We start from the raw sequence: 25,044 nt of genomic DNA, 5'->3' as shown, positions 1-25,044 counted from the left end.
CAGGTCCTGGGAGTGTTCAGTGTTCCAAGCCTTGGCACATCAAGTGTCTGTTTTGTTCTTCTGAGAGCTGGAAATCCCTTGAGGGTAACACCAAACTGGGAGATTTCATCCCCAGGGTGTCAGCTGGTGTGTCCCAGAGGTCCAGGGACACAGAGTGACACCAGGATGGGATTTGGGAAGGGAGGCTCTATTTTACATTTTATACATCACACACAATTCCCATTTTCTGTTTATACACAAACAAACAAAGCAGCTCCCTGATGGGTGTGAAGGGGAGAGCCAGGAGGGCAGAGGGGCTGTGGTGGCCCTGTCCCTGTCCCAGTGTCTGTGGGATTGATTGTGGGATTGATTCTGTGATTGTGGGATTGATTCTGCGATTGTGGGATTGATTCCCTGACTGATTGTGTGATTCTGTGATTGTGGGATTGATACTGTGATTGTGGGATTGATTCCCTGACTGATTGTGTGATTGTGGGATTGATTGTGTGATTGTGGGATTGTGGGATTGATTGTGGGATTGTGGGATTGATTGTGTGATTGTGGGATTGATTCCCTGACCGATTCTGTGATTGTGGGATTGATTGTGTGATTGTGGGATTGATTGTGGGATTGTGGGATTGATTGTGGGATTGATTGTGTGATTGTGGGATTGATTGTGTGATTGTGGGATTGATTGTGTGATTGTGGGATTGTGGGATTGATTGTGTGACTGTGGGATTGATTCCTTGACTGATTGTGTGATTGTGGGATTGAGTGTGTGATTGTGGGATTGATTGTGGGATTGATTGTGGGATTGATTGTGGGATTGATTGTGTGTGATTGTGGGATTGATTCTGTGATTGTGGGATTGATTGTGTGATTGTGGGATTGATTCCCTGACCGATTCTGTGATTCTGTGGCTGCAGCCACGAGCTGTGTGGAGTCAGAGGGAGCATCCCTAAAATAGGAAACTCAGGAACTGTGGTAGAGCCAAGGCAGCCCTGGCTGCTTTGTTCTGAAAAGTGGGACAAGAAAATAACACCCCAAAGAAGGACAAGAACACCCCAAAGAGGGATGAGAACACCCCAAAGAGGGATGAGAATGCCCCAAACTGGGACAAGAACACCCCAAAGAGGGATGAGAACACCCCAAAGAGGGATGAGAACACCCCAAAGAGGGATGAGAACACCCCAAAGAGGGATGAGAACACCCCAAAGAGGGACGAGAACACCCCAAAGAGGGATAAGAACGCCCAGTGCTGCTGCTCCACCTGGGAGCTCCTGTGAAAATTTCCCGACCTTCTCTGTGGCTCCAGTCCCAGCATTTCTCTTTTCCTGGGAGTCTTGCTTGGGCTGGAGATGCAGGGGAAAGGGAGAGGTGAACTGGGGGAAATTCTGGGGCTGAAGGCAGAGTTCCTCCAGCAGAGGTGCCAAAAGGTGCCAAGGATGACTCTGGTGCCCACGGGTGCCACAGCAGTGCCCCAACCCTTTGGCTTTGCTGGAATTCTCTCCTCAGGATGAGGATCAGGAGCAGGGAAGGGCTGTGCCTGTCACACCAGTGTTTCCATAGGATTTATCCCGTTCCCGAGGCTCAGACATCTCCTCACTGCAGCCAGGCTCTGGAAAACTGGGTCAGGGGAGAGCAGGGAGGGAGGGAGAGCTCCAAATCCTCGGGGCTTGGCTTTGGAAATGAGATTAAGCTGTAATCAGGTTTGACAGCACAGCTGAGGGAGGGACTTTTCACCTCCGAGCTGCTCGGTGTTCCTGAGGAGCAGGGCATGAATTCCCTCCCTCACCTTTCATTCAGAGAGAAGTTCTCCCTTGTCCTTGGAATCCATTTTTGGTTCTTTGAAACCCTTTTTCAACTGATCAATTGGTCAATTTTTCAGTGGATCATGGCAAGGAAAAGTTTGGTTTTTTTAAGTGGGAAGTGTCTCATGTTACGTTTCCATTTCCAGCGAGTCTGTGTGGAACCAGAAATGGTTTAATGGAAGTTTTATGATTAAAGTAACAACAGGATCTGGCCTATTTTCCAGGAAATTACACCATGCCTGTGTTCACTGTTATCCACTTAATTGATAAATTGAGGAGTCTGTTGAGACAATAAAAAAAAGGAAAAACAACTCCAAGAGAAACTTGAGAGGAGCCTGAAAAGCAAAGCAGGAACTGCCTGGAGGGTGCTGCCCTTCCCTGGCCCTCAGTCTCCTGATGATTCCTGGCTGGAATCATCAAACTCCAGCCTGAAGCTGGGGAGAAATCTGGGAGAAATTTGGGAGAAATTTGGAAGAAATTTGGGAGAAATTTGGGAGAAATTTGGAAGAAATTTAGGAGAAGTTTGGAAGAAAATTAGGAGAAGTTTGGGAATCCCTCAGCTCTGCAGAGAGGACTGAGGGACCTTTTTTTGTGGCAGATAAACCCAAAACTGCCAGACTGTGCCTGGAAATGGATCAGGCCAGGCTGATCTGATGAATTAATTCCATTTCCAGGTGTTCCACGAGCCACGTCCAGCAGGTGTGGGAGGGAGTTTTGTTGCCATTTATTCCCAGATAGGAGCCTTGGAAGTGTTTCCAACCTGTTGGAAGCACCCCAGAAGGAAAAAGCCGAGCACCCAGCACAGCCCAGGAGTGCCTGGCTCTTTGAGGGGTGATGATCCCAGATTTTCCTGTTCTGGATCCACTGGGATCGAGGTGTTCTCACCCTCTCCTCGCTGTCCTGCTGGGATGGGGGAAGCAGCAGGTGATGGACATCACATCCCAAACCTCCCTCTGCCCCTGAGGAATCATCTTCCAAGGGAAAAAAACAGGAGAAATTCTGGTTCCTGGAGCAACCCCAGGGCTCTGTGCCCTGCAGGGAGGATGGAACTCTGTATATATAAAAATCTAAATATAATGGCTTAAAATGACCGATTTCCTGCAGCTCCACTGGGTGTCCCTTTCAACAAGAAGGAAAAACGAGGGTGAAAACTTCATTTCTGGGCTGGAGGGGTGGAAAACCAAAGGCTGTGGTGCCTGGAGGTCCCAAACTGCCCCTCTGCTCCTGTCCCCTCTCCAGACACAAACCCAGCACCCAGCACCCAGCGCTGGGAACGGTGGCAAAGCTTCCATAAAACACCGAGAGAGGGGGAGAGGGGCAGTGGGAAGGATTTTCTGTCTGTGCTGTGTGAAGAGATTTTCCCTCAGCTGCTCCCACAGACACCCTCCTGAACGTCTTCCTCGCCATCGCCGTGGACAACCTGGCCAACGCCCAGGAGCTGACCAAGGTAGGGGATTCCTGGAGATGCCAGGGGTGTCCCTGCTCCCTCTGCTGATCAATTCCCACTGCAATTCTCCCCCGTGAGGGTTGAACCCTTCAGGTTTCTTTAGTTCAGGTTGCAGGGAATGTTTTGTGTTCGGTTTCTGCCGGGGTGAGCGTTGCTCACCTCGCATTTTCTGATTTTTACAGCAGGGGAGAAGCAATGAACAGTTTTTTTTGTTTGGCTGATTGGAAGCTCAGACAGGAGCAAATTCAGGAGTTGTGCAGCTGCTTTTGCACCTCTGCTGGCCACTTTGCACTGCAGAGATGTTTATTCCCCTTCAGCTTGCAGGGAATATTTTGTATTTCCTTTGCTCTCACACTTTGTGGCCCTTTACCTCACCGAGGTTGCTGATGGATTAAAGAATTAAAATTTTCCTTTTTCCTTTTTCCTTTTTCCTTTTTCCTTTTTCCTTTTTCCTTTTTCCTTTTCCTTTTCCTTTTCCTTTTCCTTTTCCTTCTCCTTCTCCTTCTCCTTCTCCTTCTCCTTTTCCTTTTCCTTTTCCTTTTCCTTTTCCTTTTCCTTTTCCTTTTCCTTTTCCTTTTCCTTTTCCTTTTCCTTTTCCTTTTCCTTTTCCTTTTCCTTTTCCTTTTCCTTTTCCTTTTCCTCCAGCTCCCAGCTTTTCTGGAGCTGTTTCCCAACAGATCCCCCAAACATCCTGGTGGCTCCCAGGTGAACAGTAAAAGGATTAGGTGAACTAAAATAATAATAATAAATAATAATAAGAAAAAATAGTAATAATAAATAATAATTGACAATAATGATAAATGATAAATATTGATTTGAAATTAATTAATCAGTAATAAATCTAATATAGTTATTCAATAGTAAATAATAATAATTTATAATGTAATATACAGTTAATATAATATAAAGATAAGATACAGTTAATATAAATATATAGGATATGTAATACAATATTTAATAAATGTATATAATATAGTATTATATATATTAATAACAATAATAATAGCAATAATAGCAATAACAACAATAACAACAATAACAACAATGATAATAATGATAATGATAATGATGATAATAATAATAATAATAATAATAATAATAATAATAATAGTGGTGAACAATAAATGTTCCAATACAGCTCAGAGCTCTATTTAATGGCTCTCTGTTGTTTTGGAACTTTTCCTTTTTTTTTTATGTAATTTTTTTTTATTTTTAATGGGAATTTTTCCCCTTTCAGCAGCTCAGCTGTTCCTGTGCTCACAGAAATTTCCAGCCTGGAGACAAAAACCCTCCCAGATTTATGGGCATCCCTTGCTCGTGCTAAGAGGGGGGATGAGATCCAACAATTCCTGGATAAAAGGAAGCTCATCCTCCTCCTTTCTTAATCCTTTAAGTGCTTTCTAGTGAATATTTCAGCAGCTGACAAGGAGGGTTAGAAACCTGACTTTGGGGATGTTTATAAAGTCTAATTAAATATTGATGGATTCAGCAGCATTGCCAAAATCATAAAGCTTCTCTAGAGACTCTCTTGGGGATTTTTATTTTTTTTTTTTTAGTTTAATTTTATTTATGATCCTTCCCCCCAAATCACTGGGGCTTTCAAAAGAAGAGGAAAAAGCTAAAATTCGATTAGACACATACCTGGAGAAGGAGGGATTTCCTGCTGAGTAAATATGATCATTCAAGCCCCAAAAATGCCCCAGAGATACCAGGAAGTTACTCAGGAGTCACTTGGTCCCAGGAGATTTTCCTGACATTTATTCTGTGAAATTAATTGAGATCAGTGCTGGAATTTAATGTGGGAGATCCAGGAGCAATTGAAATTATCTCTGTTTAGGGAAGACACAAAACTTCCCTGCCTCAGGAGTGGAACATTTCAACTTTCCCCACTTCTGGAGGCTAATTTGGATTTCTTGATGTGGCATTTTGACCATTTCTGGGCTTTGTGACCTGTAAGAGAAGTTCTCAGGACTAAATTTAACTGCAGCTTGATCATCTTGTGGCTGTTACAGAACTCACCAGTGCTTAGGAATGATTCATTTCTTGGGGAAAAAAAAATAATAAAGAATCATCACCTTTGCTTTCAATCTATAAAAAAAAAATCAGCTCCAGGTCCCTCTGCTGCTCTTCCTGTTCTGGCCTTGCTCAAACCCAATTTTTAGTGATTCCTGAGAAATCTCCTGAATCCCTTTGGGTTCTTTCACCTTTAGGATTTTTTCAATGTATCCACAGGTTTTTTTTTTTTCCTGTTCCCTTCCTCAGAGTGGAATCTACAATTGCCCCCAAAATTTGCTTTTCAATTCTCTCTGCTGATCATCCAGAACGTCTCTGGTGACATCAAGCAGCTCCTGCTTCATCCTCATTAAACTGGAGTGTAAACCCACCACAAATGAAGCTTTATTTTCCTAAATATCTTCAAGCAGGAGGTGTTTTCTCATCCCTGAAAAAGCAGGATAAAAACACATTTGAGGGATGTGGGATTTTTATATAAATTTGTATAAAATTCTTGAGGAATGGCCATGAATTCTGGACTGAAGGGAGTGGCCAAACCAAGAGCTGAACATCCATAAATCCCTTTCCCTCTGCTCCCCTATGGAAAAGGCTTTAACTGGCTGAATGTGTTGAAGAAAATTCAGTGTTAATGATGCACATCATGATGGGTGGCGCCAAAAATGGTGAGAAATCGATTTAAATGAAGATTTAGAGCTCTAGAAAACAGAAAAGGACATAAACCAGGGATGTCCTTATGGGCAAGAGCTTTATCTGCACCTGCCCCTGCTGAAATGGGGCTGTTCAGAGCTCCAGTGGGAGCTGGAATTTTAAATATCAGGCACGAAAATTAATTAATTTTGGGAGTCATCTGCAATATCTGCATGGAAGGAGCTACAGGGAGATTATAAAGCAGCATCTGCTGAGGACTGAGCTGGTTCTGAGCGAGGAGCAGCTGCGTTTTGCTGCTCCTCCAGGATGTCAAATCCAGCAGAATCACAGGGGGACCCGGGAGAATGGAGCAGAAACCACAGATTTAAAAGAGGTTTTAAATCCTGCACCTGGTGCTTTAGGGGCAGAGAAAGGAAAATCAGCAGCCTTTTGGTTTTCAGGCTGCTGGAGATCCCTCAAAGGAAGAAATAACTTGAATTTACCTGGAGGATGAAAGGAAAACCTGAAAGATTATTTTTTTTTATTGGGATCTTATTCCTTTGAAAACTTATGTCCTGAGGATAACATTTCTGCTGGATTGGGATGGGAACAGTTAATTTTCTTCACAGGAGCTGCTTGTGGAAAACAAAGATTTGTGGGGAAAACAAGAATTTGTGTAGAAAACAAAGATTTATGTGGAAACCACTCTGGGATTGTTGTTGCTGAGTCCCAGGGGGCAAAGCTGGGGGACACAAGGATTTGGGGTCACACATCTGGGATATCCCAACCCGAGTGACAACATCTGTCTGCCCCAGTCCTGCTCTCCTGCAAACCTGGGATGGGAAATGTGGAATTAATTCCTTTCTCTGCTCATCCCCACGGCTTTTTCTTTCCCAGTAAATCTGAATTTATCCCAATCCAGGGGTGCTTTGCTGCTTTCCCACCCCAGCAGGGTCCTGGGGCTGAGCTGTGGGCCAGGATTAAACCAAACATGAGCTCCCAAAGCTTTGATAAATTTACTGGAATTTGGCAGCTGAGAAATATTGACTTTGCATAATTGCTCAGCAGGTCTTTTATTCAAGCCTGGTTATAGAATTGCAAATATTTGCAAAGGGGGTGAAAAAAAAAAAACCCACAACAATACAACCAAAAACTTACATGGTAACGATTTTTTAAATCAATTTTCCATCCTTTTATTTTTTTTTTTTCCTTTCCTTCTGGAGGAGAAAAGGAAAACAGTTTCCAAATGAGCCCAGCTGAAGCAAACAGCACCAAAGGCAGAGCGAGGAGCTGTTTATGCAGATGGAATTCAGAGTGGATAAATCTCTCTAATTTCCTAGTCCAAAGCTGGAGATCTGTCTGCTCTCGTTATTTTAATCACGATTCCCTCCAGCATCGCCCTGGGGGAGCAGGGGCAGACCTGTGGCACTCCACAAAGCTTGACAGGAGAACCAAGGAGATTTGTGAGGGTAAAAAATCCCTCTCCACCAAACCTGGCCTTTCCCAGCTCAGCTTGGGCCAAACCTGGGGCTCCTTGCAGGGAAATCCACCCTAAATTAAAATTCCCGCGTCCAGTGGCTGCCCCGGGCCCTGGGGAGCTCTGCTTGCTGTTATTCCATGATTTATTCCCTGATTCCTCTTGCTTTTGTGCCACAGGACGAGGAGGAGATGGAGGAAGCCACCAACCAGAAGCTGGCCCTGCAGAAGGCCAAGGAGGTGGCCGAAGTCAGCCCCATGTCCGCGGCCAACATCTCCATAGCTGCGTAAGCACCTCTGATTCCATGGAGAAAATTCCCTTTATTCCAGTGTGTCTGTCCAGCTGGAACATCCCAAACACCCTTTGATTCCATGGAGAAAATTCCCTTTATTCCAGTGTGTCTGTCCAGCTGGAGCATCCCAAACACCCTTTGATTCCATGGAGAAAATTCCCTTTATTCCAGTGTGTCTGTCCAGCTGGAGCATCCCAAGCACCCTTTGATTCCATGGAGAAAATTCTCTTTTTTCTGGTGTGTCCGGCTGGAGCCCTCCTGCACCAGCTCTGGCCAAATCTTTCAGTGCCAGGCGCTTAATTAGGAGTTTAATGAAGGATTTCCTCCAGTTTGGTTCTCTTTGTAATGCCTCGTCTTTGAGTAATTTAAATTTAAAAATTTAAAAATTTAAAAATTTATTTTATTTTATTTATTTTATTTTATTTTATTTTATTTTATTTTATTTTATTTTATTTTATTTTATTTTATTTTATTTTATTTTATTTTATTTTATATATTTTATTTTATTTTATTTTATTTTATTTTATATATTTTATTTTATTTTATTTTATTTTATTTTATTTTATTTTATTTTATTTTATTTTATTTTTATTTAATTTTATTTTATTTTTTAATTAAAAATTTAAAGCTGTCCCAGGATAGATTTCACCAGGTGAAGTGTTAACATCCCACTTCAGGTTTTTATGAGGGGAGGGGTGTGTGCACAGAAATAACTATTTTTAAATGAGAGTTTTTTAATTAATTATTTTAATTTAACTATTAATTTTAATTAATCAGTTATTTTATTAATAACTTTTTAATTTTTGAGAATTCAAGTGCAAAGTTGTCCTCTTAAGTAGCTGAAAAATGTGCTGGAATTCTCTTTCCTGGCTGTTTGAAGGAGCTGGGTGGAACAAAAGGAACATTTTGGCGGTAGGAACATCCCTTTGGAATTTTCAGATGGATGAGGACAAGCACAGGCTCTGTGACACCAAAACCCTTGGAAAGTTTTGCCTTGGGCCCAACTTCTCCTCCAACTTCAAAAAGGAGCTGTAGGTGGAAATATTTGTGCAGGTTCCTGTGTTTGAGACATCCCTGGAAATATCCAAGTTTGTTCCAATTTTGGAACAATTTTGGAGCGAGCTGGGATGGTGGAGGGTGGAGGTTGGGATGGGATTTCAGCTCCTTCCAACCCAAACCATTCCATGATTCTGTCCCGGGACCCCTCACAAGGATTTGCTGAAAAAGGTTCCTTGAACTCTTCTGGAATTTCGCCATCAGCACCAAAAAGTTTGGTCCTGCATTTTACTGGGAGCTGCTGATATTTTCCAGACCCAACCAAGGGCTGGAGAGGCTCAGGCATAAAATAAAGAAATTTCCTGCTCAATTTTATTGGGAAAAAACCTGAACTGCAGCCGGATTCCTTTGGTGGAAATCTCTTTTTACTGGGACTTTAATCCACTTTAGCAAAGACAAAAGGCCAAGTGGAGCCAGTTTGTTACATGTGAAGGAAAAGAATATTATTAATTTGTCTATTTTATTCTTCTTACCATTTTATTTTGTCATTACTGCTGTAATCAGCTCCTATTTATGCTCTGGCTGTTTGATAGTTTTAAATACCATTTTTTCCTTACAATTATTTTCTGGCCAGCCTTGAAAAGAAGTCAAATGAGGATAATTGCTCCAGCTCTTTGATGAATTTCTTAGTTCTGGTATTTTAAAATGCAAGTTGATGATGGTGCTTATTTGCTTCTGTTTTAATCAGTGTTTTGCATGGGAAGATTTCTTAGAAATCAGCAGGAAAAAAGCCCAACTCACTTCCTTGCTTGAAGTTGCCTAAAATCACCTTTTCCCATGATTTTTCAGCAGGTTTTCAAAACCACAAGGGGAGTTTTGTGACAACAATTCAAAGTGAGGGCAAAAACGTGGATTTTTGCTTCTTTTTTTGCCTCCAGCTGAGTCTGCCCTGCTCCGATGGTGTGAAAATTCCCGTCAGCACAAGGGGAAGGATTGTTTTGCACAGCCTCCCACGGCCACTCACAAAGCTCAAGGGGCTTTGATTTGGGGAAAAAAAGCAGAATTTGGGTCCAGAGGTTGATGCTCACAGGGATGATGCCCTGGAGGAGCAGGCAAGGGAGGAGTTGGATGTTTTGGGAGATGGGAAGAGGGCGCTGGATGGATTGGTGGCTGCTGCTGATCCCTGGGATTTCATGAATCCATGTCAAAGCAATTTGTTTTATGCATAAATCCTGGAATATTCCGAGCTGGGAGAGACCCACAGGGATCAAATCCAGCTGCCAGGTGAGCAACCCAGAGAGGGATGGAATGTTCATCCTCAGGGAGCTGCAGAGGGGCTTGGAAACCCCGAAATCCTGGACAGGGAGGTGGTTTGCAGCCCCTAAATCCTGAATAAAGAGATGATTTCCAGCCCCGAAATCCTGGACAGGGAAGTGGTGTACAGCCCCGAAATCCTGAATAAAGAGATGGTTTCCAGCCCCGAAATCCTGGACAGGGAGGTGGTTTGCAGCCCCTAAATCCTGAATAAGGAGATGATTTCCAGCCCCCACCCCTTGGATCTCTCTCTCCAGTGCAGCAGGGCTGAGCAGGGACCTTTTGGAACCCAAATCCACCCCAACTCTTCATTTCTCCTGCTCTTAATCCCCACGGTGCTCTGAGGGTGGAGAAGATGCCGTGACCATGGCAAGTCCTGGTAGATCAGATCCAGAGCTGGACGTGTCAGAAGTGCTGGGTATTCTTAGAAATGGGATTTTTGGCAAATGGAAATCTCACCAGAAACCTGTAGCCTGTAAAACTCAGGGTATAAAGAACTGACAGTCCAACCCCTGTAGGATTCAGCCTGGGAAAACTGGGCTTGAGCTCAAAGTTGGCTCTACCCAATCAATTTATATTTCTACTTTCCCCTCAGGAATATATTTTTTTAGTTTTATAGTTTAATGTAATTTTGCCAGCAGGTGAAAATGGATTTCTCTGACAGCAGGCATGAATGGATGCTCTGAAATCATTGATATTTCCCCTGCCTGAGTCAGTCCAAAGAGGGTGGTGGGCAGAGAACTCCACGACTTGGATTTTCTTAATCACGATGTTCGTGCTCCCAGTGTTTGGCCACCTCCCACAGAGGTGACAAAGCTGTCCCTGGGCTGAGCCTGGTGAAAAAGTCACGTTGGTTGTGCTGCCTCAGGGCTGAGGTGCTGATTTCTTCCCTCCCCTTGTCAGTTCTGCTCTCCCTAAACCTCCTTCCAGCTCTTCCCAGTGATGGATCCTCCACCTCTGGAATTTTTTCCATGCCAGTACAGGGCGAGCTGTGCCTGAAGAGGAATTTTTTTCACTCTGTGGCTTATGAGGTTTGGTTGGGTTTTTTTTAAATTCCACGAGGTAATGGATTCCAGTTGCAGCCAGACCCAAGGGAATCATTCAATCACCAGTTCTCCTGCCCCAGCCACCCCTCCTAACCAAGCCCCATAAAATTTACACATCCAGCACCTTGGAATTGTCCCCTTGTCCCCCCTCCTCTGCTCTGAGCCCCATTTATTGTGTTGGTTACTAAACATCATTTTTTAAGCGTAAGGAACCGGGTGTTATCCACTGTTCCAGCTCAGGGAGGCACCTTCATCTTCCCCCCTGGAACTGGAAGCTGCTGGAGCCGGGGATTGGGTTGTGATTGAGGGACCCCAGGGATCTCAGGATCATCATTCTGTGCTGGGGAGGAATTGATTATCTTGCATTTACCTCACAACATCCTGCACTTGGTTTGGAGCTCCCAGAAATTCCCTCCTGCATCAGAGGGATTCAGCTGAACAGATTTGTCTGACCACAGCTCCTTTTTCACCTGGTGAACTCTATCCTGAAAGGGTCATTTTTGTTTGGTGACTGCTCAGGGTGAAAAGTGTTGGTTTGGAGCTCCTGCTTCATCCAGCCCCCAGCATTTCTCTGAGCATGGTTCCTTTTTCACCTGGTGAACTCTACCCTGAAGGATTTATTTAGGATGAAAACCAAGGGTGGTGAACTCTACCCTGAAGGATTTATTTAGGACAAAAAGCAAGGGTGGTGCACTGGTTCTGTCTCTGTTTGCAATGTTGACAGAAGATGTCTTTGATTCGAGCCCATTGTTTCACTCTTCTTTTTTTTTTTTGTGATTTTTTTTTGTTTGTTTGTTTTCCATTTAGCATTTTCCTTGCTTTGTTGTTTCTGGAGGTGAGTTCTGGGTTTGTTCAGCCCCTCTGTGTCGTTTGCCCTGCTCAGCCTCTGCACCTCAAGGGCTCCACAGAGCCAGGGGTCTTTAGGGCAAACCATTGGTGCAGCTTCCTTGGCAGCCAGACCAGAGGAGAGGGGCCAAGGGGACAATTCCAAGGCACTGAATGTCCAAAGCACTTTTTGCTGCCACTGCCAGTGGAAGGAAGAACCCTGGGGCTCATCCCTGTGGGTGACACAAAGACCCCAAAGCAAACACGGGGGTTTTTCCTGCTTTTGCCTGGCCTGATGCCTGAATTCCCATTTTTGGGTTCCTCCTTTGCCTTTCCTATCCCAGCCAGAGCTGCACCAATGGCCTGTACAAAAGGGGCTGCCACAACTGGGCACAGCCTGGGGCTCACCTGGCACCCACAGCATTCCCTCTCCTCACCTTCCTTGGGAAAAACCTTACAACAGCGATTTTTCAGCACCCCCAAATTTGTAGGAGCCTGCCAGGTAGCCACGCTCTGAGGAACTTTTTGCACTCTGATTTACAAGGTTTGGGGTTTTTTAATTCCATGAGGTAATGGATTACAGATTGTAGCCAGATCCAAGGAAATCATTTAATCACGGGTGTGATTTTTGGGTGGGAGGAGAGTTTGGGTGGTGGATGAAACGTTGTGGGCAGCGGCAGAGACACTCCTGGACATGGGCACCGGACCTAAACACAGTTTGTCACATTGCCCACTGCTGTTCCAGAGTTATTTGGGCTTCCCAGGACAACTTTCCAGCCTCCAAAGACCTCCTTCTGTCTCCAGGACTGGTTTCTGCTGGTCCCACGTGGGGCTGTTCACACAAGTGGAGCTGTAACCACAGTCCCACAGGGGGACAGCGCCTGGCAGGGGGAGCAGGGCAGAGAAGCCACCAAAGGTGGCACCTCAGTCACTTCACCCTGACTCCTCTGGCCCTTTTGTACAGGTCTGGGGGAACTGCTCTGTTTCTCCAGGTTTTCCAGCTCGGGGGTTCCATGTTTTCCTTCTGTCTCAGGAGTAGCGTGGCTGATTTCCACGTCTCTGTTGGGAGAACCAACAGGACCCAGCAAGGAACAGCCTGAACACCCAGCCCGTGCCCTGTGCTGTGCTGGGGGGTGTAGATTAGAAGAGATGTTCTTTTCCTCTTGCTGGTTGTGATTTCTCCCCTCTCCCCCTCCCCTGGAGTGTGTCAGTGTGCGAGGTTCTGATTCCTCCCGTGGCTTTTCCTTTCTGTCCTCACCGTCGGTGTCGCTCAGCCCCACCCAAAGTCACTCTCTGGGCTCTGTCCCTCCTTCCTGGTAAGTAGCATCCAGTGAAAATCAACTCCTGCTGTCATTTTGCCCTGGAAAAGGAGGCTGTGCTGGCTCTGTGGTTTCACACACGGCTCTTCCAGGCAAACTGACGCTTTCAAAAAGGCGGATCCAGCCGCGGGAGCAGAGCGGTGACCCCGGAGCGCTGCAGGACTTGTGTCACGTTACCTGCACAGGTGACAAGGACAGAGCGTGGCCTCCATCCTGCCACACGAGGCAGGGAGGCACAGGGAGGCTCATCCCAGCCTCCCACTGAGGGATGTTCATCTGCTTCCAACAATTAAACCCCAAATCTCGCACTGCACGGGCTTGGTGCTGACTCCAGGTAAATCAGGGCAGCCCCGTGCGCTCTCCTCCATCCCAGGTTCTCCCAAAGAAATTTCTTGGTTATGCCTGAGGAATTTCTGCAGTTCTTGGTTATGCCTGAGGAATTTCTGCAGTTCTTGGTTATGCCTGAGGAATTTCTGCAGTTCTTGGTTATGCCTGAGGAATTTCTGCAGTCAGGGGCTTGTTCTCTGCAGGATTTTAGTGCCAAAGAGCAAAAAGGTCCCCAGCTTGAGCAACCTGGAAATAATCATTTCCTTGGCCGGCGTGCAGGACATGCCACCCCCACTCTGCCTCTGCTCCTATTTCACTTGACACCAGCCAAACACCAAAATCCTGAGGTTTAGGTAAAATACTTCACCTGGCTGCCCAGCAGATTATTTATTTGCTTCAAGCAAAACTTTTATGATGCCTCCCATCATTTTTCTTATATTCACTCCTGGTTTCTTAACCTCTGGATTTTTTGTTATATGCATTATCTGAGCCAATGTTCCTGTTTAGAACAATCCATTAATTTTAATAAATGTACATTTAAAACTTACCTCTGTAATACCCAAAGAACATTAGATTTTACACTGGGCCTTCTGATTGGTTAGAATTGATTGTTAACAGATTTAAACTCTTGTGAAAGCAGGAGGAAAAATGTTGTAGCTGAAAAGGCAAATCAGGAGGTGAAGGGATTTTATTTTCAGTCTTGGGGAGGGTTTTGGGAATGCTGTAGATCGATAAAAATGATCATTTAGCACTAGGAAAAAATTAATGCCTCGAGCCAGGGTGGATCAGGATATTTGAATTTTTGAATCCTGGTTTTCTGTGGTTCTCCTGCCTTTCCTGTGTGATTCAGCCGTTTCCATGTTTAGAACCCCCTCAGAAATGGTGTGGAGGAGATGGAGGAGAATGGCCAAAATCCCTTGAGCTGCAGGAAGCTCCTGTCACCCCAGGGCCCTGCCCTGCTGCAGCAGAGCTGGTTTTAGTCCCAGTGCCCCATTTCTGGGCAGTCTGAGCCCATCCCAATCCCTGTCCCAGGAGAGAGGCAGGTGCCTCCAAAGAGCCTCTGAGGCAGGCACCGAGGAGAAGTCACCTGGCACCAGCTGCTGCAGCTCAGGTGGATTTTGGAGCCCGAGCTCCTCTGTCCAGCCCTTGCCCTGGTGCCAAGAGCAGGAATTAGCATCCTGCTCCAGTTGGAAACGAGGATTTGCAGCACAATCCCCAGGTGGCTCCAGCCAGAGCTCCCCGGAGGTGGCTCCTGCAGGACTTTGGCGGTGTGAGTACCACCAGAGCCCCGAGATCACCGTGTGCCTTTTGGTCTCCTTTTCCTTTTGGCTCCCTTTTGGTTCCGTTTTGAACTCTTTGGTTGTGTCCCCGTTCTCCAGAGGGTGGTGTGTCCATGGCTTCCACAATCCTGGAGCTTGCCCGGTCTCCTCCCCGTCTGCATCCGACAGGACGTGGCCTGTTCGAGTCTCCTCCCGATGTCTCTTATGGTTTCTCTGCTAGTTTGGTTTGATTTTTCTTTTTTTGTTTGTTTCTTTGGTTTTTTTGTTTGTTTTTTCGGCTTTTTCTTTTCTCACTTTTTGTTTTCTTTGTTTGTTTTGTTTTTTTGCATGTGCAGTTTTGTAAAGCAAACTCGAGGTACTGTATCTCGCAGCTCGTCAGTCTCCAGCGTAAATTCACCGTGAGTTGCTCTCTGTTACGATATTCACTAAGTGGATTTCTCATTTAGACCTCTAGAAACCTTCCCCTTCTCCTGGTGCCTTCACTCTCCCTGTGGTTTTTTGGTTTTTTTTCCCCAAAAATCATTTCCATCATTTGTGGAAAGCCTCCAGACCAACATCCAGGGAAAGGACTGGAAGGCGTCATTGTCATTTGATGCTTGTGATTTGTGAGCAACTCTTGTGTTTCATACATCAACTGTGACTTTCCCCCCTCTTCCTTCCTCCATTTTTCTCCCTTCATTCCTTCCCATCATTTCTCCTGAACTGTTTTCCTCTCTTCTCCTGTCCCCCCTTGTTTGATGGTTTGTCTTGTTCTCACTTGTATTTCTTTCTGTTCTCTGTGTTTATTCTGTGCTGGGCTGTTGGCTTTGATGTTCCACCAGTGTTTGCACTCTGGGTTCAGTGGGAGAACCAGGAGAGCTCTCTTGGAGGGAAAACTGGAGGAGGACTTCAAAAGAATTCTGGAAACGGGGTCCAAGTGAGACTAAATTGGAAAACCCTTGAAAAGCTGGTTATGTCTTTGCTCTCTGACCTTCTCGAGCTGGAGCTTAAAGCGACAGATTTTGTCCAAATGAGGCACTTGGCAACTCCTCTGGAGCTGGAGTTGAGCAAACACAGTGGAAAACTCTCTCTCACCCATGTGCTTCCTCCCAATCCAATCCTGCTGGCTGTGCTGTGAGTCAGGGTGTGCTTTGACACCGAGCAGGTTGGTAAAAACATCATTAACGCTGCTGACTAACCCCAAAAACTCCTCACCAGCTCCTGTCCCACCCTGCCGGCGTCCTTTGCGTTATCCTTGAGCTGTGTGACCTTGTCTTTCTTCTTTAATGCTTTTGGAGACTCAAGTAAGTGCAATTCCAGCCTGGGGGATTGTCCTGGCCCCACGGCAGGGACCCAGGTACTGTGAAACTGAGGAGCTTTTCCAGCAGCTTTTCCTCCCTGGTATTTCCCAGGGTGTTTTGGGGCTCCTTGGGCACATCTTGGACAAGTTTTATTTAAAATAATTCAATGCTTTGTATGAGTTTAACTTCTGTGATGGGACTGAGCTGTTGTGGTGGCTCACAGTTCATGTGTACCCAGGTGATGACACACAGCCAAGGGAATAATTGTGCTGGAATTTTCCAATAATTTTAAGAGCTGTGGGGCATTGAATTCTTCAGATGAATCCTTAAATTGCAATGGGTGCTGAAATCCAAACCAGCAACTTAAGGCTTTCTTTGTATTGCTGTTTATTTTTATTAGGATCCACGGCTGCCAGTCGTGGATGTGACAAATTCCATGTTCTTAAGTCAAATTCTAAAGTGAAGCTGCAATATCAAAAAAATCCAGTTTATAAATATATAAAAATAGACAAAATTTATACGTCAACTTATTAAATTTCATATAATGATATAGAAAAATAACGTGATTTATTATCTATAAATTGGAATTTCTAAAACCAGAATCAAATTCAAGAATAATTTTGGAGAATAATTATCTCAAACCAAGATAATTCTTCCCCTCAGAGATAACAACACTTGAAAAAGTCTTTTCTGCACCTTGGTTCTGGTGTCTGTGATGCTCCAGCTCCGTGGGAATGCTCAGAGCCTCTCCCAAGGGAGCTCAGGAATGAGATGGAGCTCAGAAGGATAAAAAAAGGTGCTGAAACACTCCAGGTTCACTGGCAAAACACATTTATTTAAACACCAGAGCTGAGTTCAGCAGCTCACAGAGAGATAAAACATTGGGCTTTGTGCACACCGAGCCCAAAGTGAAACATCCCATTGTGTTTTCCAAGTGGAAAATGGGAATGTGCAGTTTATGAACCCTGAGCTCGTGAACAGAAAATAGGATTTGAGTGGAAAGGTTTTGTTGCATTTTAACAACAAATTCCCTTTTATCTGAAACACAGAATTTCACAGCCACCCTGTAATGTGTGGTTATTTTTAACATTGAATTATTATCTTTCCATAGGCTGCTTTCATTCATTATTTACTGCAGCAAAATTTTAAGGATTTCCATGAAGTGCAGCAGCGATTTCAAAGGTTATGGGAACAAAATCTTGAATCATTAAGGAGCACCCTAAGATTAGAATCTGACTAAAAATACACTTATCTTTCTTAAACAAACCACACAGTGGTTGCAGTTTTTATTTAAACCAATATTAGTCATTGATTCATTAATATGAATTTTATTTGATTCTTCAGGAATTGTGGGGTTTTCTTTCCAGCCACAGGCAGGAGTTTGTTGGTGTCTTAATCTGAGGAAAACCAGTGCAGCTGGTACCAGCAGTACCTCCTGCCTGGAGGATCTGGGAATGGAGCAGAGCCTCCAAATATTCCTGAAAATGGGATGGGGAATAAAGCAATGAATTCCCAGCAGCGTTTGGAGGATGTCAGCAAGTCAGGAGAGATTTCCAGGACAATTTCCTTAACGGCTTCAGGAGGGTTTTAAGCAGCCAGCAGTGAGCAGGGCTCAGATGAGGAGTTGGCATTATGGTTTTTTGTGGGTTTTTTTTGGTGGAGTAAATATTTGTTATCACAAATCCTCTTTTTTATCAGTTTAGATAAAACTGATACTGCTCATGCTGTATCTGGGCTGTGCCTGCCCTGATTTGTGCAGAATTCACTGCCCCAAATGAGGGGGGAAGCAGAAGAATTCATTTTTGCCCCGTTGATGTTTTTTCATCTCTAAACCCCTGCTCTGCATCTCCTCCCGGGCAGGCAGCTGGGCTGAAGCTTTGTTTTAAGGGTACCATAAATCAGCTCCCAGGCTGTCCCCGTGCCCAGAGAGCGCCAGGGGAGGAGGAGCTGCCACAAATCCCCCAGCTCAGCGTCTGTGGGGACTCAGAGAGAGCCGGGGTTGGGTAAATCCAGCTGGACGAGCAGCTGCCACTTCCTGCTACTGCTCTGGCTCTGGAATTCCCAGCGCTGTCCCCACGGAGCCCATCCTGCTCGGGTGCTTCTCTCACATTCCCTCAGCAGCCCCTGTGCCCTGGCTCTGGCTCCTGACTGGTGGTTTTGGGATCACAGGATTTGGGATGACAGGGTTTGGGATGACAGGATTTGGGATGACAGGGTTTGGGATGACAGGATTTGGGATGACAGGATTTGGGATCACAGGGTTTGGGATGACAGGGTTTGGGATGACAGGGTTTGGGATGACAGGGTTTGGGATGACAGGATTTGGGATCACAGGATTTGGGATCACAGGATTTGGGATCACAGGATTTGGGATGACAGGATTTGGGATGACAGAATTTGGGATGACAGGGTTTGGGATGACAGGATTTGGGATCACAGGGTTTGGGATGACAGGGTTTGGGATGACAGGGTTTGGGATCACAGGATTTGGGATCCTCCTCACTGCTCTGGAGGGAGAATTTGTTGTGCTGTATCAGGAACTTCAGAGGCACAACACAGACTCTCTTCTAGGCTGCACAAGAGAGCAAGTTTTATTATTCCAGATCTTTTATAGACAGGTCCGAGAGATAAAACTCTCATTGTCATTAAACCAACACATCACCAGCACTGGACAGTTGGGAACAACAGCCCCTGACTGTTCCTTGCAAGAAAACAACAAGGTGACAAAAAAAACCTGCAGAGGCTGTTTTCCCTCTCCAAGACTGTTTGGATTCCTCCTTACGATTCCTCATGCCAGTGTGTGTCACACCCTTGTGTGACTTGGTTTCACGCAGGCTCAAGTTATGCCTGAAGCCTAAAAATCTCTTTATTTGACCACTGTCAGTTCCCTCAATTCACAGAAAGAATTGAGCTCACAGGTGCCGCGTTTTCCTGGCTGGGTTTTTACCGTGCTTCATAAATATCCTGATTTGCCTTTTTAAAAAACAAATTTCTGGAGTGTTTTCCCTGTGGAAAGAGGAATGGCTGTGCAGTCATTGCCTCTGCAGCTCCTGCTCTGGAGCTGCTGGTGCCCAGAGCCAGCGGGAGGCTTTGTGCCGGAGTTTTGTGACTTGTGTCAGCGTTAGGGATGCAGCTCATTCCCAGGTGCTGGGAAATTGCAGGTTGGGATGTTTTACACAGGGATCCCAGCAGAATGGGCTGGGTTGATGAGTGCTCTGCCTGCATCCTGCAGGTTCTCAGGGGTGCAGTTCCCTGGCAGCACCTCTCGCTTAGCCCTGAGTGATGGGCAGTGGGAACAGCTCAGAGATCGTTTAAAAGCTGATTGATGTTCTTGGTGGAACTGGAACATGAGTGCAAAACCCCTCCTGCAGTGACACAGCTGGTGCCAGAGCTGGGCTGAGGATCAGCCCTGAATCCCAGGAGAAAACCCCTGGGGCTGGCTGGAAGGGGAAGGGGCTGGTGGCAGGCTCGGATCCTCAGGGACACGTTTCATTTTCCCTGCTCCTCCTGCTGATCTAACTTCTCTTGCTCACTGCTAATTTCCTCATCCAGCTATTTCCAGGTGGGGAAAAAAGTGCTGCTAATTTTGGGAAGCTTTGTGGGCTGTTCCAAAGCTCTGGCTGGGGTGTGTGATTTTTGTGTGCTGACGTTTTAATCCTTCAGACTATTCCCGAGGCTTCCACATTTCCGAAAGGCAGAATAACTCCTTTCCAGAGGGCTGATCTCATAATGTGTGGGCAAACTAACACGGATGATCCTGCTGGCTTTCCCTGCTCATGTTCTCTCTCCATCCCTGTTACTCCTTTGGTTTGACCCTCTAATTCCCCTCCTCAGCTGAAAATTCCCTCTTTATTTTTCGGTGGGTATTTAGGGAATTGCCACCAAGCCGGGTGCTGACTTCTCGCCTTTCTCCCGCCCTTAGCAAGCAGCAGAATTCCTCCAAATCCAAGTCGGTTTGGGAGCAGAGGACGAGCCAGATCAGGATGCACAACTTCCGAGCCAGCTGCGAGGCCCTGTACAACGAGCTGGACCCCGAGGAGCGGGTGCGCTATGCCACCACCCTGCACATCCGACCCGACATGAAAACACACCTGGACCGGCCGCTGGTGGTGGAGCCCCGCGGCGAAGGCAGGAACAACATCACCAAGCTGAGCCCTGGGGATGTCCAGGAGGTGGTGGAGCACCCCAAAGCCACCTCTGCTGATGGGGCAGAAGCGCCACGGAAGCACCACCGGCATCGGGAGAAGGAGAAGCTGGGAGAGCAGGAGAAGGGAGATGTGACCAAGGATGAGAGCGGTGAAACCGGGCCGGCCAACAAGGAGGAGCGGCACAGGCAGCACCGCAGCCGCAGCAAGGAGGTGGAAGGGGGCAGCAAGGAAGGGAAAAGCGACCGTAGCAGGGGGCAGGAAGGGGGGAAGAGGCACCACCGGCGGGGCTCGGTGGAGGAAGGGGCGGAGAAGGAGCATCGCAGGCACCGCAGCCACCGGCACTCCTCAGACCGGCCGGGCAAGGAGGGCAACGGCACCGCCAACGGCGCCCGCGGCGAGCGGCGCTCCCGGCACCGCGGAGGATCCCGCACGGGGAACAGGGATGGAGAACCCTCGGCCAAGGGGGAGAACGGAGAGGAGCCCCACCGGCGGCACCGGCTCAGGAACAGGGCGCTGTCCACCTACGAGTCCGTGGAGAAGGAGAGCGGGGAGAAGGAAGGGGAGGCTGGAGAGAAGGAGCACCGGAATCACCAGCCCAAGTGAGTGAGTGCTGCCAGACCCTGCCCGGGTCGGTTCAGGGGTCACAAAACCCCAGATGTGTTCCAGAAAATCCCCTGTGGCCCTCCCTGCTGTCCCTGTCCCCACACCAGCTCCCACCACAACCCACAGGTCTCCTTTGCCTCGGCCAGCAGTGACAGAGGCTCCCAAAGACCATCCTGGTTTGTAAAAAAGCTGAGGTTTAAGGCAGGAAATATCCTTGCTGTAAACACCAACAGATCCTGTAGGACACCAAGTGGAGCAGAGAATTTCCCAGCTTCTGAAGAAAGCTCCTGAGGGACATTTTTAAAATTTCAGCCAGCCTTGCTTACAGCCCTTTGATTTTCATTTTTAATGGGGAGCCTTCAGCTGCACCACCAGTTGTTCCAGCACGTGGCCTCTTCCATTAAGAGCAACGATAGCCCCCATTTGCTTTAATTCTTATGTAAGTCAAGTGAGAAAAACAGCCCTGGTGAAGCATTTGGAGTAGTTAATAAAGAAGGATAGATTGCCTTTTCAGCTTTATTAGTCTGATGGAAAAGAAATTGCACTGGGATTCTTTAGAATAGAGTTCATGTCACCGTGGAGAGCCGTGAGTGGCACTGAGATAATAATTTTCCTGTCTAAATTATCTTCCTTTCAGCTGAATTTTCAAACACTCTGCCTGCTGTTCAGCGTGCTCATGTGCACGGGCTCCCTTTCCTCCTCACTGGAGCAGAGCTGCTGCTGCAGAGGAGAGCAGGAGCCATTTAGCTGCTGACAGCCACGTTCCAGAAGGGTTCCAAGCTGGAAAAGAGAATCACCAGGTTTAAATAAGGCATGGGAGAGCCTTAGGGAGCAGCGTGTCAGGATTTTGTGTCTGCTCTGGGGGGTGGCTCATGGAACTGCAAGGGCCACATGATCCTGGCTTGGGAGCATCATTGAAGTGACCTCAGGATGTCCAGAGCCACAGCTCCCTCCTAATGCTGGGATTGGGGTTTGGCTCGGGAGGTCTCAGAGGAAAAGATCCCAAATTTTTCTGTCAGAACTTGTCCTGCAAAGATTTCCATGGAGGAAACAAAGCCAGCACGAGGTGCAGCCTCAGGGATGTGCTCTCTGAACCTTTCCTGGGCTGGATTGAACAAATCCTGTTTTTTCCTAGGGAGAACCAGTGTGAGCTGGAGGCCAGTGGCAGTGGCAGCGGCCCTGGCAGTGTCCCTGTGCACACCCTGCCCAGCACTTACCTGCAGAAGGTGCCTGAGCAGCCCGAGGATGCCGACAACCAGAAGAACGTGACGAGGATGATTCAGCCCCCCCTGGACAAAACCACCACTGTGAACATCCCTGTCACCATCACTGCCCCTCCAGGGGAAACCACTGTCATTCCAAGTGAGTGCCTTTGTCCTCTGCTTTTCCACTGCCACGAAATCCAGGTGTCCAAGGGGTGATGGGGGCTCTCCATCCTCGAGAGAGGAAGGCAGGGAACTTGGTGAGAGAGGATCTGTGATTGCCACACGGACTGCAGGAACTCAGCCAGGGTTCCTGGCTGCCTGGTGGCTCTGGAAAACACCCGGCATTCCCTGGAGATGGCTCCCCCAGGCCACTCCCTTTGTGGAAGGGAAAGGTGGAGGAGCAGGGAAAGCAACATCCAGGTGTGAGCCTGCTGCTTTGGGATCCTGTGACATTCCAGAGCTTCTCACAATCCTCTGCATCACAGCTGGAGCAGATCCACCCTCCCTGTCCCTCTCCAGAGCTCTCTGCCCGGGCTCTGTCAGCACAGATGGTCCCAAGGTCCTCGTGCCCAGGCACCCCCAGCCTGCTCCCACCACCCTGGGGCTGATCCCTGGCAGGGTGGGAACAGCCTGGGCAGCTGAGGAGAATCCCAGGGTGAAATCCAAGAGGTCCACATTAAACTCCAGGCTGTCAGGACTCTGCTTTCTGAGAGGCACAGCCAAGATCTGGCAGGGACTCTGTGCTTTTTGTCAGCCACAAGATTTATCTTTCCTTTCTTTTTTTTTTTTTTGTTTTTGTTTTCTTTCATTCTTTCTCCCTTCTTCCCCCTTTTCAATGGTAATTTTCCTATATTGCAATGCTGAGTTCCTGTCAATCACCATTTATCAGCCTCTCCCTTTCCTGGCCATTTCCTCTGGATCTGACTGGAGATGCAATAAGGAGTTTATTGAACATGTCACTCAAACACAATGAAATGTCATTTTCTTGCAAAATAAAATAAAAAGTAATAACACTGAACGCATTCCAAAGGGTGGGATTGTTGGACTTTAGGCCCAGAGAATTAATGGAAGAGCCTTTCTACTTTATTTATGTCGAAGAAGAGAATTTGCAGCATAAAATGTTACCCAGTTCATAGACAGGAGATTATCTTCAGTAAATTATCCCATAAATACCCTGCAAGTGAAGTCAGGATGAGAATGGGAGAATTTCCAACCTTTGGGAGGGAGGTTGGGAAAAATCTCTGAGGAGATCCCAAAACCTGCTGCAGGATGGAGCTGCACACCTTTTCACACAGAGCTCTGACCAAACCGAGGTGCACGATGCACGCACAGCTCAGGGGGCTCCAAGAAATCCTTTCTGGGTCTCTTTTCCTATTTCTGGGAAATTCAGATTATTAAACCTCATCCATGAATCTGCTCTTTATGTGTTCCAGAGCCAGTTGTGCTCCTGCTCCACGAGGCTGGTCAGACTTTTCATTTTCTTTCAAGCTGACCCCTCTCCCTAAGAATTCCTGCTCTTTGGGATGGGTTTTCCAGCCCCATTTTGGCAGCTCTGGGATCAATCAGCTCATGGTTTCATTTCCTGGCTCATCAGTGGAGGGGCAGAGCCGCCTCACTCCGGAGCGATAATGATCCAATGATTGTTCATCCCGTTTAATCAGCGCTCCCAAAGGCTGTTTGCTCTCCCAGCTGCACTCTTTGCATTTCCAGCTGTTCCAGGCTCCATTTTTAACCCTCTCCTTTGTGCTCTCCCTGAATTCCCATTCCCAGTGAACAACGTGGACTTTGAAAGCAAAACAGAGGAGAAGAAAGACGTCGATGACCTGACGAAAAATGGGCCTAAACCAATCCTGCCTTACAGCTCCATGTTCATCCTCAGTCCCACAAATCCGTAAGTTCCTCAAACACCAACTGTGGGTTCCAGGTGCTGCAAAGCAATAGCAGGAGTGGGATTTTCATCTCTGAAAACACACTGGGACATGAAATAAAAGCTTATTTCTGTGGGCCACACACTGTTATTCTGTTGGTTTTCCTGGGGGGATAAATTATCAGAACAGGGAAAAGAAAATGCTTTATTTTTTTTAGGGCAGACCCTGCTGATGTAGATCCCAAAAAACAGGAGCACAGCTACTGCTGGGAAAAGATTTTATCAGGAATAGCAGGTTGAGGGCTATTTGGATACCAGAAAATTCCTGCAGGTTCCTCAGCTGGAATTCCTGTTCTTTCCATAAAGTGGCTTTGTGCCACTGCAAACTTTGAACTTCTGGGGAAACCTGGATATTTTTTATTTGCCAAGGCTGGGAGTGCAGCCTGTGGGATGTGCTGGGATTTGGGACATTTCTTCCTGCCTCCTGGGGAGCTTGGGACTCAAAGCCTGGAAATTCTGAATCTGTTTTTCTGGAGGGCTGCAGGACCAGCAGGGAGAGGGGATGGAATTACTGTGGCATGAAGGGCTGTGAGTTATTTTAAACATTTTAAAGGAGGATGACTGGAACTTCTGGAGGTCCCCTTGGAGCAGAGGTTCCTCTCTGGCTCAGGTAAACTTGTACATCTGGGAATTTCTCTCTGCCCAGACACCAGAGGGGAACTCGAGCCCTTCTTTGGCAGCTGGATTGAAGAGGAGGATGAGTTCTCCTCCTGCTGCTGAGGACTGTGACATCTGTGCAGTCATGGAACAAAACAGGCTCTGAGTTCTCAGCTCTGACATCCAAAAACCCCTCTGGTGGAAGCACCCCCACACCCTGAACAGCATCCCAGAATCTCCTGAGCTGGGCTGGACCCACCAGGATCAGTGACAGACACCCCAACAATCCCACCCTGGGCATCCCAGCTGGCTCCTGGAGCTCTGGCAGCTTTGGGACCATGACCTGGGGAGCCAAATTTGGATTATGGAGTTTGGCCTCTGTCTGGAGGGATAAGGAAATGGTTTCTTTCTTAATATTTGGTCTTTTTGCTGTGAAATGACCACCAAAAATGAGCTGGGAAAGATCTGCTGAGGCAGCATGGCTGGGTGAGGAGTGAGAGGTGCTGAGCCCAGGGGCTCTGAGCTGAGAAG

At 46.9% G+C, this 25,044-nt stretch overlaps 1 protein-coding gene across 1 annotated transcript in view; it reads left to right on the top strand.

Moving 5' to 3' along the window:
* The window catches only part of CACNA1B (calcium voltage-gated channel subunit alpha1 B), a 182,184-nt gene that overhangs the window by 142,088 nt on the left and 15,052 nt on the right, over positions 1-25,044 (top strand). The window contains exons 17-21 of the mRNA XM_058854000.1: positions 3,170-3,237; positions 7,534-7,640; positions 19,956-20,780; positions 21,920-22,146; positions 23,760-23,880. Coding sequence (XP_058709983.1) covers positions 3,170-3,237; positions 7,534-7,640; positions 19,956-20,780; positions 21,920-22,146; positions 23,760-23,880 — 1,348 coding nt within the window. The remainder of the gene's footprint in view (positions 1-3,169; positions 3,238-7,533; positions 7,641-19,955; positions 20,781-21,919; positions 22,147-23,759; positions 23,881-25,044) is intronic.

The sequence above is a fragment of the Poecile atricapillus genome, chromosome 20, assembly GCF_030490865.1.
Source record: "Poecile atricapillus isolate bPoeAtr1 chromosome 20, bPoeAtr1.hap1, whole genome shotgun sequence".
Lineage (NCBI taxonomy): Eukaryota > Metazoa > Chordata > Aves > Passeriformes > Paridae > Poecile > Poecile atricapillus.
The sequence above is the reverse complement of the archived record's forward strand: the minus strand, read 5'-3'. Positions and strand labels throughout refer to the sequence as shown.